The 17,770-nt window shown below is 49.3% G+C and overlaps 1 protein-coding gene across 1 annotated transcript; it reads right to left on the bottom strand.

Moving 5' to 3' along the window:
• Positions 1-6,378: 6,378 nt before the first annotated feature.
• Positions 6,379-17,552, bottom strand: LOC149334115 (cytoplasmic 60S subunit biogenesis factor ZNF622). Its single transcript, XM_089555028.1, has 4 exons — positions 17,115-17,552; positions 14,641-15,132; positions 11,055-11,260; positions 6,379-7,364 (listed from the first exon to the last, which is right to left on the bottom strand). Exons 1-4 carry the CDS (start codon positions 17,535-17,537, stop codon positions 7,133-7,135), a joined length of 1,353 nt encoding a protein of 450 aa, XP_089411154.1. The 5' UTR covers positions 17,538-17,552; the 3' UTR covers positions 6,379-7,132.
• Between the last annotated feature and the right edge of the window lie 218 nt (positions 17,553-17,770).

Here is a 17,770-nt window from a genome sequence, read left to right as displayed (position 1 = left end):
GACGAGTGGCGCGCGCAGCCCAGGATGGAGCAGACGACGCGGCAGGAGTTACACGCAGCGTAAAAGACGGCGCGCAATTCTGCTACTGTGTATACTACTCTCCGTTTAGTAAGATTGATGTGCGGACACGATCGTTAAAGTGCTAAATTGTTTTTGTTAAGCCATGTGCACATGTACTTTAGTAAAAGCTGCTCATCAAGGAAAATATGAAATCGGCGGCCGGGCATACATATCGAACGTTGCTCCAGTACCGAGATGAATGCCTAAGTTTACAGCTATATCGACGGTAATTGTTACTGTGCCTCTTTGTACAAAACACGTATTCTTAGCATAGGTCGTATCTGACCCAATATATAAGCAGAAACATTAAGGAAGCATTTTTGTGAGCGATGAGTGAATGGAAAAAATTTTACTGTCGTATATAGAATAAAACATACATGCAAAAATGTTTTCACAACTTCAAAATCTTTCTAGATAGAGGCTTTGATGTCAGCGGTTTCATAACATCGTTCCTGTCCGTCACCGATAAGGCATAGTTCGCAAAAACAGGACGGAAAAACTTTCCGCAGATGAGTTTCAGAAGCTGGCTGTGGTGGTCATTGGACGCAAGCTCACATTTCAGTGCTCCATGTTCTGCAAGAGCCTCAACTGCATTGTTGACTGCAGCTTGCAGGGTTTTGATAAGAACCGTCTTTTGTTGAGCAACACCTCGACGTAGCTCTTGAGGGCGTACAGAATATACAAAAACTGCGTTGAAGGATAAAGGAGGCCTCCTCTGTCCTGAAGACGGATCAAACTGTCACTGGGCGCAGATGAGGCGCAGATGGGCGCAGATGAGCTGCTGCAATCAATTTTTTCTTGAACGACGCGAGCCAAATAACCTCCTAACATCGCAAGTGCTGCAGTGTCTGGCGCTGGCAGCAACGTTTTCTGTGTCGATCCTGAGAAGGTCTTCAAGGAGACTTTTCGCCTCCGGTGGAAAGTCGTCCGCGCGCTGGGTGACTGCAAGTTTCTGTGCACTGTTCAGTGCTCCAAGTGCTTGCCTTTCCGTTTCTATTACGTTGCTGTGTTGGGAAGCAGACACTAACCCAGTTTTTACGGCCTTCTCTACGCCAGCGAGTACCGCTCTAGCATCTGTCTGATCATTGCTTCCTGCAGACCGCCTTAACCAGCCAAAAAACGACTCTATGGGGTCCGAAGAAAACTTTCTGGTCAGAACAAACTTGAACCCCTATTTAGCAATGAGGTATTTGACGCATTCAACGCTTGATTTTGTCGTCATCACAAGCGCTTGTGTTGTTGTTTTTCTTCGGCGCCTTGTGCAGGCCGTCTGCTTCTGTCACCGGCCGGGCTTCATTCAGCTAATTCGAAATCTGTTTTTAGCGCCGCTTTATTCCGGGTTGCTGCGCATTTCAGTGCACAAGGATTAGGCGCGTTTTTGCTAACTTGTTCCGGCTCTGAGTGTGCTGGTTTCGTCGATGTTGATTGTGTATCTTAGGAATGTTCGGTTAGAGGACTGCGCGCTTTCTTGCATAGTTGCGGACGTCGTTTTTGTGTTGCCGAATGTTTGCTTTTATATACTTTTGGTAATGTCTTAGGACGAGTTGGTCGTTTGTGGAGTAGGCAAAGGCCACATTTATTCCGCGGCCGCCGAAGCCCATGCAGCCGGCCGCAACTACGCGCACGCCCATCCATCCTGGGCTGGCAGCGCCGCCCCGCGGAGAAACACGGCGGAGTCAGACGGCGCTTCAGCAGCCTTTGACCAGGCACAGAAAAAATAGAGGAGGCTATGGTTGAGCACAAGGGCGGGACATCACGTGGTCTGCGTGTTGATGGCAGCGATGGAACTGGTGCTCAATCGTCGCAGTAGCATTTTTTCGTAACACCCACGCATGGTTTCGTGTCAGTATCCTACAGGCAGCTGATTAACCTGCTTAACTGCTTTAAGCAGGTGATGGTAGTGAACAACCAGCGATAGAAGGCAGCCAGGAGGTGGTGCTTCCAGATCTGCAGAGGCATGCAAGCTAGCGATGATTGAGTTAGACAGGCAAAGCAGAACGGTGGGGCTAAAAATTAACATGCAGAAAACCAAAGTAGCGTTCAACAACCAGGTAAAGGAACAGCAGTTCGCAATTGGTAGCGAGGTGCTGGAAGTAGTAAGAGAATATGTCTACTTAGGGCAGGTAGTGACCACAGATCGGGATCATGAGAGGGAAATAACTAGAAGAATAAGAATGGAGTGGAGCGCATATGGCAGGTTCTCTCAGATCATGAATGGCAGTTTGCCAATATCCCTCAAGAGAAAAGTATACAACAGCTGTATCCTACCGGTACTCACCTATGGGGCAGAAACGTGGGGACTAACAAAGAGGGTTCAGCTTAAGTTAAGGACAATGCAGCGAGCTATGGAAAGAAAAATGATAGGTGTAACGTTAACAGATAGGAAGCAACGGAGTGGGTGAGGGAACAAACGCGGGTTAATGACATCCTAGTCGAAATCAAGAGGAAGTGGTCTTGGGCAGGGCATGTAATGCGAAGGCAAGATAACCGCTGGTCATGGGCGTCCGGAGGGGGGGGCAAGGGGGGGCGGCTGCACCCCCCTGGAAAATCACTCCCTCGAACCGTGAGTGATGGCCGCACGCCAGGGGCCGTGGTGGGCTCAGCCAAAAGGGTAAAAGCAGCTCCGCTTCCACGCTTTGGGTCACATCTGCGAAATGCCGCGTCCGGGCACGCGTCTTTATGCCGTTTTCAAACCACGCCATCGTTAGCTCTGTTGAAGGCCGACCTGTTGCAGACATACAGCGGCACCGGCGAGCATGTGTTTCAAGCCGTCTTGAAATGGGTGCCTGTTTCTTTGATCTCTAGACAGATAGCGACACGGAGGCAGACAGTGCACAGTGCATCTTGTTTTCGCCTTCGTTATGCCGGCCACCGATGAATTCTTCAGGAGGGAAAGACAAATCAGCCGTGTCCACCCCCGCTTTGTCGGGCTGCTCATGGGCAAGCGGGCGATCAGTTGGCGCCGCCGCCGCTCGCTGTGCCTCCGATCCACGGGAGAGCGCAGTGCGGTAGAAGCGCCGCTATCAGAATCTTCGGCAAAGGAGATTAGCATCTTTTGTTCACGGCGACGCAGTCTCCAGAGGCGCCCCCACACCAGCGTCCCTTGCGTCTTCTCCGAAAACCAGCGCCTTTGGTCAACGCAGCCCGATGGCGCCTGCCTGGCTCGCCTGTCACCTCTGGCTGGGCCTCAAATGACAACAGCGCCCGTGTACTGTGCGAGGTCAGTGCCCGGTAAAGAGACCCAGGTGGTCGACATTATCCGGAGCTCTGTACTACTCCGTTCCTCATAACCTGAGTCGTTTTGGGGCTCTGAACCCCATAAAAACACACAAAACAAATTTTCCTACCGGAGTGGCGAGTGTCCCTTCCCCTTGGAAGTCGCACGGAAGTAAGCCCTTGCACGTGTGCGCGCCTCTGTATTTGTGCTTCGGTGTTTTTAGTGGCCGTTTGTCAACGAAGCTGAGAACAACCAAGACAGTGGACGAGAAAACTACGAGCGGCGAGCAGTGTGCGTGCGGTTGCTCGACTGTGCGGATGCGCGAGCAAGATGGAGCGAGGTGTATGAAGCTGCGAGCGTGCATTTATCTTGTAAATAAGTTTTCGTTGTATGTATAGACATCTTTTGTTTTCAACGTGCGCGTTCAACCGTTTTTCCAATCAATGTGTGTGACGAGTGTGCACAGAGAGCGTGTAATGAAGCACAGAAATGAATTTATCACCCGTGTAATCACGCAATTCGCCCAGAAAAATCCGTGGAGTCTACAGTTGCTGTTCAAGGAAGACTGACTGAGTGACTGTAGTTGCGTGTTTGTGACCATATTGTGCTGTGTGCTGGTCATCAATCCGGGTGAGTCGAGAACCCGTATGCAGCAATACTGAGCACTCTTCTCCACGAAGTGACAGTATATTTTTGGACTTTTTATTAATTTTAATTGTTTCTTCGTTGATAAACTGCAATGTATCTCTCCTAGCCACACTTTAATTTGCTGTTTGTAATTTTTATTTCATGTGTGTATTTCACTTATTTTTTATTTATATATAAATAAATAAATTCATACCGCAAATAGTGGCTTTTTGCTACGAACATGCCCCCCCCCCCCCCCTCCGGCGCCAACAACCAATGGGGCCCCCCCCTGCAAAAAATTCTGCGGACGCCCTTGCCGCTGGTCCTTAAGGGTAACGGAGTGGATTCGAAGAGAAGGCAAACGTAGCAGAGGATGGCACAAAGTTAGGTGGGCGGATGAGATTAAGAAGTTTGCGGGGATACGGTGGCCGCAACTGGTAAAAGACAGGGTTAACTGGAGAGACATGGGAGAGGCCTTTGCCTTGCAGTGGGCGTAGCCAGGCTGATGATGACGATGATGCAAGCTAGTGGAGCAATACCTCATACTGCACAACTTCACTGCTTATCCAACAATTCTGTGGTAGTGTCAAGCCCCTGACTTCGCTACAAGGTGTATTTTCAACTCTAAAAGTAACTTGTACGCCCTCGAAAGCTACCTTGCTATGCCTTGCTTCCCAAGGATACTGACCTTTTCCCGCTAGAACTGAGTTTTGTAAAATTAATTCAGCATACTTTTAAAGGGCATTTCCTGTTTAAACCATAAAGTCCAACCCCTAGCTATTAGCATGCATCACAATTTTCATGCAAGTCCTGTACACACTTTATCATTTAAAGGGCAAGTGAAGAGTTTTTAGAATTCGATGATTTTAGCCGAGCCAAATGCTTGAAACTTGCAGGTAAAGCATGCGATATCTTTTGCGCTAGGATTTGAAATGGTGATTTAATCGCCGACTAAAGGGACATCGGCGTTCAGGCTTCTCTGCAGTGCACAGCGACAGGCTGAGGCCCCAATCATGACGTCATATACGGCGGCACTAAGTTTCCAGCGAAGAAGCGGTTGTTTCAAGGATGAAAAAGAATGCCGTCAAAGGAGAAGCTCACGAAACATTGCTTGGCGCATCGGAAGACGCAGCATGTAGACTAAGGCAGTGGACGTCTGAAATTCCGCCAGTTTTGACGTCACGAGTTTCCCCGCAGTTATCCAGCGCAGTGAGGAGAAGCCTGAAAATCGTCTTTTTAATCGGGGATCACGTCGCCATTTTCAATGCTAGCGCAAAACTACTTTGCACGCATTACCAAGATGCTTCATAGATTCGAATTCTCAAATAACCTCGAATTGTCAAAAAACCATTTCACCTTCCCTTTAATTTGTGCCAACACCTTGCCCCGTTTTAGTGAAGAGACAGCTTAACTACATAGCAAGAAAAACGACAGTAGCATTTTCAGACTACCTTTAAAGGGACACTGAGGAGAAATTTAAGTTGGCTTGTATCGACAGAATACCAGCTCCTGATTACAAAAACGCCACTCATACTGACAACAAAGCTCTTGTAACATAGAAAAGAGCAAAAACCAAAATGCAGGTATCGCCGCCACAGGCCAAACTCGCAAGTACAAGCGTGATGACGTCATAGGACAAAGCAGTGTTGCTAGAACCAATGGTTCTAGCAACTCTAGGACCCGAGAAGCCACGAATCACTGAGGCGCAGCCAATGAATGCGCAAATCTCCTTGACGTCGCCAGACGGCGCCACGCACCCGGCAGCTACGCGCACGCCTGCAGCATCGGGACCAATCAACGCCTGCTCCGCGGCGGTAGGCGGGCTCTCGGTATTCCGCTAACGGTAACAAGGTACACGGTATGCTAAAGGTGTCTATTTGCAAGAACTTTGTTGACGACTTCGAGAGCGGGATCCATCGTAACGCTGACAAAACGCCAGTGCAAACGTAAATGAAGCGATGGTAGCGACGGCCGCAATAGCCGATAGATGCCTTCAACATGCGGCCGGTCGTACCTTTCTTTTCGGCTGCTGCTAGGCCGCACTGCTGGCCGCCAGAAATCACGGAGTCTGCATCACGTCATGTGCACGTCATGTTTCACGTCACTTAGTCCTGTGTCGTCATAAGAGAATCCCAAGTTTGAATCAGAGCGGCGGGAAAAACTTTTCAACTTCGAATCCAAATTTCTTAGAAATAAATGCATCTTTCGCTGCCGGCCAAGTGGCAACAAAGCCATGAAATGCCGAACTATCGGATTTTGCTATAAAAAAAATATTAATAGAGCTCTCCTCACTGTCCCTTTAACATCTGCAGCAGTTTTCCATGAAAGACTTGACACAATTTCTGTCCATGATGCAAGCTCATACTGCACAACTTCACTGCTTATCCAACAATTTTTTGCAGACACGGCTAACCTTGCGCACACCATTTATAAGCCAACAAAGGCCAACAGAATACACATGAAGAATGCAGGCATAAGAAGCAAACAATACCAAGTTTAATTTCAAACAAACCAACTGTACATTTTCATTATATCACTTGCGTGAACCTGCCTCAAAGGCCCAGAAAACAATACCTAATCAAGAGAAACTGTGGGTGAACAATTTGTCTCAATTAAAATCGAGCATCAGCTTTGTGCAGCAAAACATTCACTCACAGGAAAAAAAAAAACGAACAGGTGCTTGAATGCTGCTTCCTAACTTTCAACGAATAGGTGGGGTGCAACTCGAAACAACGCACTTGCAAACATGCCAATTTAAGGTGAACACGGCTGCAAACACCATTTACGAAGGTCCTCATTTAGACAAACAGTTGCACTCCTTTGCAAAACTGTGCTCATTCGCTGCAGTTTCAACAGCAATGCTGCAAAGGGGTGATGGACTATGTCTTCACGGCAATGACCAGTGTTCATCTTCTCCCCACAAGTGCACTGTAGTAGTCAGCCAGGATAACAATTATTCGAAAACAGTCAGGCCACAGCAAGCAGTGTTTGCAGTCGCATATACTGAAGACAGTGACATAAGCCAAGCACCACCAGTCTCTGGCCACGTCATGGCGGTTTGAAATATACGCCTTTTCTGCGACCAAAAACTATTCGCCGGATCAAAGAATGTTCCAGCACACAGTGGCGTTCCAACAGTTGTCCATTCACAAGCTCGTCTGCAGGAATGCCCTGTCTCCTTGGGTTGGCAGCAGGTCTCTGGTGCAGGCGTCTTGCTCGACAGGTCGTTCAGAAGAGCACCTGTTGCCGGAAGTGCTTCTGCAGCTTGTTGGCCTTGCAGCCGAGCTGCATGTTCCTCTTGGCGCGCACCGTCTGGATGAAGCGGATGTCGCGTGCCTTCTGCTGGGCCACTTCGCGCGATGTGGCTCCCGTCCAACCCAGGGCCCGGTACTGGCTCAGGATGCGCTTGGCCGAGTCTCGAGACTTGGACGCCTCGGCGGGGAGGTTCTGCCGGTAGTACCTGAACGTACACGGATGTGCCACACAGATGAGCCACACAGATGAGCCACACAGATGTGCCACACAGATGTGCCACACAGATGTGCTACACAGATGTGCCACACAGACACAGTTTGCCGCCACACTTCGTATGATCGCTCGGCAGATTTTTTCAGGGCCTATAAACAACAAATTTTTGTTTCCGTATTTTTCTTCTATCAAGCGATATGTCAGGCATTAATATACATGGAACATCAAGTGAATGATGGCTTTGACGTGCATTTGATTGGTTTAGCTTGGTTTATTGGGGTTTAACGTCCCAAAGCGACTCAGGCTATGAGAGACGCCGTAGTGAAGGGCTCTGGAAATTTCGACCACCTGGGGTTCTTTAACGTGCACCGACATCACACAGCACACGAGCCTCTAGAATTTCGCCTTCATCGAAATCCAGCCGCTGCGGCCGGGATCGAACCCGCGTGTTTCGGGTCAGCAGCCGAGAGCCGTAACCACTGAGCCTCCGCGGCGGGTTGACGTGCACTTGACTCTTATGCCACCCGAGGCATGAAAAAAACGGAAATACAGCGGCTGATATGTCGCTTGTTGTTATTCAAGCTCTTGAAGCACACTGATTTAAGTGTTGTAGTGAATTAAAACTATGCACCAGCTTTTATACTGCAGGTTTTCTCGTGCCTCACGCAAACTAAAGGTCAACTACATGTCACAACCATCGTTCAGTTGCTTCAATGCAGCGTCTCCATCAGACTCTGACTAGACCAGATGAAACACCAAGAGCGAATGACATCACAGACTTAGCACAGCGCCTACCATGTGCCACCATTCCACATGCACAGATGGCCATGTGACAGGCGTGTGACAGCTGGCAGGCACCTGGTGCCGTCAAGGCGATCTGCATATGCACAGTGATGGCACAGTGCACGGTAGCAACGCGGGCAAGGCTAAAAATAGAGAGATTATCGAGATTTCTAGCATAGCGCGATCCACTACCGTGCACTGCCACTGCGTACGTGCTGACGGTCATCTGGCGCCCTCAGGGCGAGCTGCGACCCCGGATCGCGCTATGCTATAACTCTCTATTGGGCAGAGTGCGAACCGCTTTCGCAGGATTCCAGATGCGCCTACTAAAGGGGCAGGTCAGGTCCTGTGGGGCTGGAGTCTCGAGGAACCGGTTCGTGATAGCGGATTGTGCGATGCTCAATCGAGAGTTTTAGCATAACGCAATTCACGATCCGCTTCCGCAGGACTCCAGTACATATGTGCTGATTGGTCCCAACACGGCAAGCACACACGCAGCTGATGAGAACGTGGCGCCCTCTGGCGCCCCCCATGGCATTCTGCTGCCCTCACAGTGGAGCCCCGCGGAGGCAGATCACCGAAGCTGATCTCGCTATGCTATAACTCTATATTCTCTCTGGTATACCGTATTTACCTGCGCAATTTGCACAGCCCTAATTTATTACCCACATTCACTTTAAAATGAACTTCTACTCCCATACTTTGCACTCCTGCTGCACAGGCGCACCCGTATACAGGGCAGGCTTAGAAAAACTGCTGCGGCTGTGTTGAGTGTTGCTTGCGTCTACGGCTGCAAAAGGTGGGTCGTGCAAAAAGAAGTCGCTAATTCGCTTTTAAATTGGTTCCGGAAAGAAAAAACCACTGCGGGCCGTTTACCCGCCTTGCCCACGTTGGTGGGAGCCTTCCCGTGCGAACGGCTGCGAGAGCAAACTTCCGGTAACCTCCGAGGCGTGAGTCGCCCCAGAATCCAAAACTACTGAACCGCTGGCGGTTCAAGTTTGCCGCTACTCAGCCGGGCTGCATGCGTGGGTGCCATTTTAAAATTACAAATCCTTGTTTCGTCAATACAGTTGAATCCCGGTACAACGAACGCCGCTTCAACGAAATTTTCGCCACAACGAAGTAATTTGCATTCCCCGTGAAACCCCCATAGGACTTAATGTATTAAAATTTCCTCAAAAACGAAGTACTTTGCGAGCACGTGTTCGCTTCTACGAATTTTTTTTGCGAATTTTCGCGGGTGAGTGGCCCCTCCGTCTTGTCTTTCTTCAGAAGTTGAGTGCTGAAGAGCGACTTTCCCGTTCCCGCCGTTAATTTTTTTGCATCGCAGACTGTTGGGAAGGGGGGGGGGGGGGGGGGTACGCGCACTCAATCGCACATCCTCCTCGCGCACACCCTCGTGTGCTTTTTTTTTTTTTCTCCAGATGCCCACGTGATTTTTGAAGTGGCGTCACGCCCCGCTCATTGGCTCTTTGCTGGGCTTCTTCGATTGATGTAGCTCGCTGTCATGGTGCTCGCGGTTTCCTGTCAAGCACGAAAGCGCGTCATGATCACTTGCTAGCGGTGCTGGCTGGTAAGCGTTACCGGCCTCCAAGCGAAGAGGGGCTCCTCGAAAGCGCGTGTAAAATGCGCCAGCGCATGCCATCTGCTAGCGTCTTCGGCCGCGTCCTCCGTGGCCGCGTCGTCTGCTAGGCACCGAGCGCGTTTCAGGCAGTCTGTGTGGACCGGTGGGCGGAGCCATCGGTGGGCGGAGCTTCGTGTCCTGTCGGAGAAAAAAAAAAAAAAAGGAAAACGCGAGAGTGCAGGAAGAAGCCCACTCCGCTTCACCATTTCTTCCTTTGTGTGTGCACCGTTTAGCGTGGTCTCGTCGCGTCTGCTCTGCTGAATTCCTAGGATGTCGCCGCCGGCGGCAGCAAGCCCGCGAGAGCGCCGTGGTAGCACGCAGCGGTGCAGATGCGATGAGGCCCGACGGCGCTCGAAACGATGTAGGGGAGGAGGCAAGTAGAGGAGGTGGTGAAAGAAGGAACGGAGAATAGGAGGAGGAGAGGCGGCGTTGGGCGAGAAGGGAAGAAGAGGAGCAGAGGCGGCGTTGGGCGAGAAGAGAAGAGGAGGAGGAGAGGCGGCGTTGGGCGAGAAGAGAAGAGGAGGAGGAGAGGCGGCGTTGGGCAAGAAGAGAAGAGGAGGAGGAGAGGCGGCGTTGGGCGAGGAGACATATGCAACGCCAGCCCGGGATCAGCCGACTCGTCTGTAATTTCTCGACAACGAAATTCCGCGACAGCGAAATTTTTCGTACGCCCCGCCGATTTCGTTGTGGCGGGATTCAACTGTATTAGAATGCCCAATTTTGTCAATCTGAGGCAGCCTTTTTTTACTTCCGCCATAACCTCGCAACATATTTTGCCTGCCTGCTCGTTGGTCCTTTTGCATCCGAAGAGACAGAAGTAGTGCATGCACTACTTCTGTCTCTTCGGATGCACGTATCAAAGTTTCCCACTGTTGACATTTTTTGTACGCAGTGCCTTTTCAGTATCATAGAATTACATGCAAAGGATACATGCACCAGGAAATGCAGCATCTAACTTTTTCAGACATCCATTAATAGACAAAAGAAAAAATATGGCACTAAGGAAATTTCGTGTCTGCTCTCGAGCTAATTTACACAAATCTTAGCAAAAGAACCACGAGAAGCAGGGCAAACTGTGTCCTGCCTCTTGCCGTTTCTCGCTTGTCAAAATCAAAGCTGTAAATCTAGACACACGTGCAAAGAACACTCTCAGCATGTCCCGCTGTGTCCGATCAGTTGAAATTTAAAAAAAAGACTTCTTCTTTCACAGGTGCAAGTAGCAGATGATGCAACGTAACGCACACACGCTGGCAAAGAATTGACAAGCGTGCTGACCTTGCTAGAGAACGGTGTCCTGCGACAGCCCCAGAGGGCAGCACCAGCTGCCAGCCATCACTGTCGAGCACCGCCGCCGCCAGGTCCACCTCCTGGCTGGCGTCGTCACCCTCGCCCTCGGGGTAGCTGGCCGTGTAGTCATAGAAGTCCGAGTACTCCATCAGTCCATCCACTCCGTCCTGGGCCATCTTGCAGTGGCCCTTGTCCTGCGATAGAGGGCAACAAAAAATTCAGGAGGCACTTTGGCTCTCTATAGCGCTGCAAGGTGAAAGCCTTTCCTGGTGCACTGTTTGGCACTGACTGCGAGACTGTTTGTGCTGTGCTTTATTTGACTACACATTACAACTACACACTTTTACTGCTTCTTTAGCATGACTCTCTCTCTGCTTCGATGAGTTCGGTTGTATCCATGGCTCTGTTCGCAGTAATGAGGTATGTAATGTGGTCACCCACGGACGCCTTCTGCCCCCTTTCGGAGCGGACGACAACTATTGTTATTAGTTCTCTTCTGCTCCAAAAGGGGGCGTCAGGCATCCGTGGATGACCTCATTACTGGGAATCCACGCACTCTGACGTCATAACCACTTCTACCAACCGAAAAGCGTGACACCTCTGCTGACAACCTTCTGTCGACAACAATGAGGCATTAAAGGCTCTCGCCTTAAAAAGGATGAAAACTACTGCGGACAGGTCGACGGCCAAGAGCACAAAGTTTATCCTTGTGTTTTGCTTTTGTAAGCATATAAGCTAGACTCTAGTGCACTGCTGTAACTAATGAAGACACATGAGTATGCATATACTGAGGGCAGCCATCACTGTTCAGCATGCGACACCAAACTGGAGAGAAGCAATCATAACTGTGCATTTTAAAAAGGATATCTGCTCTTGGCTTCACAAAGCAGCATACACTTTCTATTTTTCAAGAAATTGGCAGTGGTTCAACTCTGGTTAAACCTGGAGGATTGCAAAACCAACGAGGAGAGAGAGAGAGGCGATGGAGAGCGCGCGGCAGCGGCACCTCTGAGTCATCTGCGCAGTGATGACGGCGGCGCGCCAGCTGTGCACCGTGTGACATCCCTGCTCCTCACGCACGCACAGTATGGCCTTTCCTCGGCTCCACGAAATGGCTCGGTTAGTCGCGTAGTTTTGCTTTCGCAACAAAAAGCACATTCCCCACTTGTCACCACGGGAAATGAGGCCTCCCTATTCAGCAGACAACCACCACGAACAGAGGTGGTTCTTTAACCATTTAATATTCCCAGTAGTAGGGCTGCTTTTCACATGGCGCCATGCTTTAACTATAACAAGAAGAATTACTTAGTTTTCTATCCTTTCTTCACATATATTGACTCAATGACTTCCAGTGAAGGACTCCGGAAATTTCGACCACCTGGGGTTCTTTAACGTGCACTGACATCGCAGAGCACACGGGCCTCTAGAATTTCTCCTTCATCGAAATTCTGCCACCGTGACTGGGTTCGAACCCATGTCTTTCGAGTCAGCAGCCAAGCGCCGTAACCACTGAGCCACCGTGGCGGCTCGCTCCTGAAGGGAAGAGGCAAATTCTGGAAAGGCATACAATTGAAGGTACCGCATCAGTGCAGTGAAAGCATGGACTCGCATGCAACATATTCCTACTGCGACACACTTGCATTCTTCCGTCCACTACAAAGTCTCCCTGGTTACGCTGTGTGCAGTGTTTACATTGTAGGCTTATTCTGGATTGACCTCTTCACTTGTATCATGGTGCTCTTCGTAGTTTACAACATGTTATCAGATGCTCACATTAACCCTGGAAAGTAACTTGGGGTATTATATCCGTAATAAATTGTATTCTTAAAGTATTTGAGTGAAAAAAAATTTCCACAGAGTACTACAACATCCATCGTCACTGCCATCATTTCCAAATGAAAATTCTTTTTGCCACGTAACAGCGCGCACTGAAAGTGTCATTCATGCAAGGGAAGCGCACTCTGTGAAAGTGCCACTAAATATGCTTATGTGATGGGGGCATAACACTTTACCAAAATGCAAATATGTGAAGCACGAGCCAAGCAAATGAGAGTATAATCAATACATGTGCATGAACCTGTCGATAGTGAACCGTCACGCAGGCGGCCAGATCCACTATCACCATAAAGAGACATCTGTTTGCCCTACAAGTGCTGTCCAGATAGGCCTTTCCTGTGTAATTAGGCTCCAAAGACATGCACAAAGTTCTGTGCAATGCCAGGTTTTGGTTAAAATCCTTTCCAGAGTGAAACTCTTCACTGTGGGAAAAGCACAGCCCAAACAGACACAGAGAGCAAAGCAGAATGTGAGCAAAGTCTTTCCTGTCATGCGGAAAGAAGATGGGCTTCAATCTGAAGTGAAAAGGAATAAGAGTATGTGAGCAAGTGCACAATACAATCCTGAGAATGCTGTTTTAAAGCTGCGTCAAATCTGTTCCTGCGATTTGTCTGTTACGGTTCTTGTTTTGGCATACCTTTAAAACAATGTGGATGTATGCCCACAGCGTTATTACCCACGGCTTTATCTTAAAAGAACTAGTTAAGAGTGTCTTAAGCAGCTGATTTTTTCCTTCCGCCTCTGTCACCCTGTCGTACACTCAGGTTGCAAAGCTCCAAGTGGACAGGTCAACAATGTTGATGAAACCTATTCAAGTCAGAGTCGCTCAGTTTCTGATGGGAAAATGATTCTAGAAGTGTTATAATGAAGAGGTGAGAATTCTAAATCCAGCTCTCCTTCCCTGCCCCTTGAGGGCTTCTCCGTTTTTTCTGAACGGACTTCTTTCATACAAACCTATACCTGAGCCCATGAGGTGGCCTACAGTGGGGAGCTCCTGATTATTTCCAGTTACCTGGGTTTCCTTGATGTGCACCGAATTCCCGGTACAAGAAAGAGCATTTCTGCTTTTCACCTTCACATCATCACCGTCATCAACCTAACTACGGTCACTGGAAGACCAAGTCTTCTCCAGTACACCTCTAAATAACCCTATCCTGTGCCAGCTATGGTGACCACTAATCTCCTATCTCATCCATCCCCACTATGTTCACCTTCTCCCCCGGAATCTGCTCCACTATTCTAATGGACTACGGGTAATCTGCTGCGGTACCCCCACTATGTTCACCTTCTGGAATCCATTCCATTATTCTAACGTAATACCGGTAGTCTGCTGTGGTACCCCCACTATGTTCGCCTTCTCCTGGAATCTGCTCCATTATTCTAACGGATTACCGGTAATCTGCTGCGGTACCCCCACTATGTTCGCCTTCTCCTGGAATCTGCTCCATTATTCTAACGGCCTACCAGTAATCTGCTGCGGTACCCCCACTATGTTCGCCTTCTCCAGGAATCTGCTCCATTATTCTAACGGACTACCGGTAATCTGCTGCAGTACCCCACTATGTTCGCCTTCTCCAGGAATCTGCTCCATTATTCTAACGGACTACCGGTAATCTGCTGCAGTACCCCACTATGTTCGCCTTCTCCTGGAATCCGCTTCATTATTCTAACGGACTACCAGTAATCTGCTGCGGTAATCTGTAGTAACCCCAGCAGCAGGCGTTGAGCGAGGACTCACCCGCATGTGCTGCCGGGCAGCCTGCACGGTCTGGTAGGGCGCCCGCTCCTTGCTGCACCACAGGCAGAGCTTTCCGACACCCAGCTTGTAGCCGAGGTAGGTGAGCAGGCCCTCAACGTCCACCAGGTACTCCGTGTCTGGGATGAAGAAGGAGTGCGCCAGGCTCATGTGCTCCACGTTGGCCTCCACGCTCTCGCTCGGCTGCCCACAGAACAGGCACTCGGTGGGGGGCACCCTCTCAGCGTCGTCCTCCATGGCCTCTTCCTCGTCCTCGACATCCTCTTCATCCACGTCACCCTCGATGCTCTCCCAGTCACTGTCGTCCTCATCGCTGTTGTCCTCGGCATCGATGGCACCGAGCGTGTGGTGCGCCCTGTTCGTCCACGGCATCCGGCGCGCGAGCGGAGCATGCTCGGATGCATTCTTGGCGTTCTTGCGGGCAACCATGCTGCTGCAGCTGCCACCACTTTCGCTTCTCTCAAATTTCGGCCCCTGTAAGAAAATCAACAAGTAAGGCTGCGGTCAAAAAATAAAATAAAAAGGAAACGTGCAAGGGAGTACTATTCGAGCTGCTGCACAACAGGTTGCAATTTATGACTCCACCAGAGATGTCAAGATGAGTTATGTTCCATAGCGCAGCAAGAACTCGGGGGACTAACACAAGCGCTTACTTCCACTAAGCTTTATTTGATGCACACAGAATTTATACATGAAAAAAACGATGTATAAATTCTGTGCGCACCAAATAAAGCCTTAGTGGAAGTTAGCGCTTGTGTTTGTCCCCCGAGTTCTTGATGCGCTATGAACCATCACCTTGTTAAGTCATGATGAGGAAAGGCTGCAGATGAATGTACTGTGCCTTTGACTCTCTTAAACAATAGGAAAACCTTATTTTAGCCACTACTGGACACAATTTTGGAGTGCCTTGATCAATACTCTGCACCTGGCAGAAACCTAGGACATTGTAAACTTTCCAGTGTTTCCTATCATACTGTGGTGGAGGGGAATCAACTACCCTAGAAAACTGCTGAACGCCAGAGTGAAACGCTGCTTGAGGCTCTGTTGTCGGATGTCTAACAACTTGCACGGTGGCATTTTTGTTCTTGTTGCATTTCATAAATTTGCTTATTCATTCCCTACTTTTTTTTTCATTGTTATGCCATTATATTATTCGTCTTCTTTTTCTTACATCTGTCTCACACACACACAACGTATTCTTTCCCCCTGCAGTAATGCCTTCAGGAGCTGCGGGTATTGTCAGTAAATAAATAAACCACTCTTGCAGCAATCGTTGATACCTGCTAATACTGTTCAGCAGAGTGATTAGCACAGGGCCTCTCCCATATCTCTCCAATTAACCCGGTCCTGAGCCAGGAGCGGCCATCTTGTCCCCACAGATGTCCTAATCTCAAGTCACCCAACTTTCTACTCCTCCCCACCCCCACAACACTTGTCTTCTCTTAAAATCCAGTCCGTTTGCCTTAATGACCATGTTATCTTGCCTTCAGACTACATGCCCTGACCATTTCTTCTTGATTTCGACTAGGATGTCATTAAGGCACATATCTACTGTCAATGAGTTGGCTGATATCAACCATCACTGAGGGACTATTTCTGTAAGTGCACACTATCTGCTACTGTCCCATCTTCCACTGGCCTGTATACCTATGTCCCATCTAGGTAGGAGTGTATATGGTGTAGAATGCGGCGCCAATTGACATAAATCAGCACTCCTTTGAGACACAAGTAAGGTAAAAGGACATCCCAACAAAGTGCGCAACACCCAATCAAAACCAATGGAAGCTAAGGTGTTCGGAACACCTTGAAAGTGAGCACAAAAGCTTTTTTTTTTTTTTTTTTCCACTGAGGCTTTCCTATTTCTTCCAAGCCACTGTTCTGTGTCACTGACACGTGAGACACCACTACTAAATGAACTGCACTTCCAGAGTCCCGAATGCATACCGTATGTCGGCCGACACTAACGCAGACCAGAAAAACGCCGAGCTGCAATACAACGAGCCTGTAAACCCAGCGCAATCACCTGGTTAACATACCACTAGGCTAGAATTCTCCCGACGATTACCTGTCCGTCCTTCGATATTTCTGCCCTGTCAAACTACTTTGTTTACTTCTGTTTTCTATTGAAGGTACGCGCTAGCACGCGGAAGCGACTAAGATAGGAAAAAGCACCGCCTTTTGCGTGAACCACCGGTGAATACGAGAAAAGCATTCGTTAGCGTCGCGCACGTCATAAACGTTACTTGCGCATGGCACAGCAATCTTATCAGCGACATGGCTGAAAAAGACACCCGCAAAGAAACAACGCACTCGTTCCAAGCGCACATTAACGACTCACGCCAGCGCTATCGATTAATGACGCCAGACAACGGCAGGTTTCTTTCTGGGGCGAGTGGCGTTTGGAACATCCTTCAAGCCGACTACAGTGTTAATCAACGATAACGCATTGCGCTTACAGCGGCAACGTCTCCTGATGGGGAAGATGGGTCTGCTTGCTTCGTCGGCGTGACAGCGGGTGAAGTTTGAGCCTTGGCAACGGCCTCCTGGTGCTTCTTCGAGTTGACGTGGTTGTCGAAGGCCTTCGGGGTGCCGAAGCGCTTGCCGCACGCGTCGCAATAGGTGCCGGCCGCCTGCGCCTCGGCGGCAACATTGGCTTCCCTGTGAGCGAGCACGCGCTGCTGGAACTCCTCGGCGCTGACAGGCGGCAGCGAGGCGACCTTCCGTTTCAAGTTGTATCGATGCCAATCACTTTTGTAGTGCCCCCGATGCAGGTCGCCGTTGGCGAACACTACACGGCACGACAAACACGCGAACGACGCAGCTGCCATGTTTGCTTCTGGCAGGTTCGTTCCAGTGTGGCTAGACCATGCTGGAGCCATTGACAAACTCTGCTGATTAGACTCGCCTTTCGTGCAAACTAAGATGAAAACAGTTCTAAACAGTTTTGTTACCCAACTTCACGCTTTCAGAATAAAATACGTTGTTTTTTTAATGCGCGAAAATGTTAAGATGATGTAGAGTTGGTTGTTATTAGATAGTGTGTCTTGTCAAGCATATGTTCATATCGCACGTCTGCTTCAACATTTATTCTAATTTACTACCATATTTTAAA

Source organism: Amblyomma mixtum, chromosome 8 (assembly GCF_055824585.1).
Source record: "Amblyomma mixtum isolate Tamu chromosome 8, ASM5582458v1, whole genome shotgun sequence".
Lineage (NCBI taxonomy): Eukaryota > Metazoa > Arthropoda > Arachnida > Ixodida > Ixodidae > Amblyomma > Amblyomma mixtum.
This window is presented reverse-complemented; position numbering and strand designations above follow the sequence as displayed.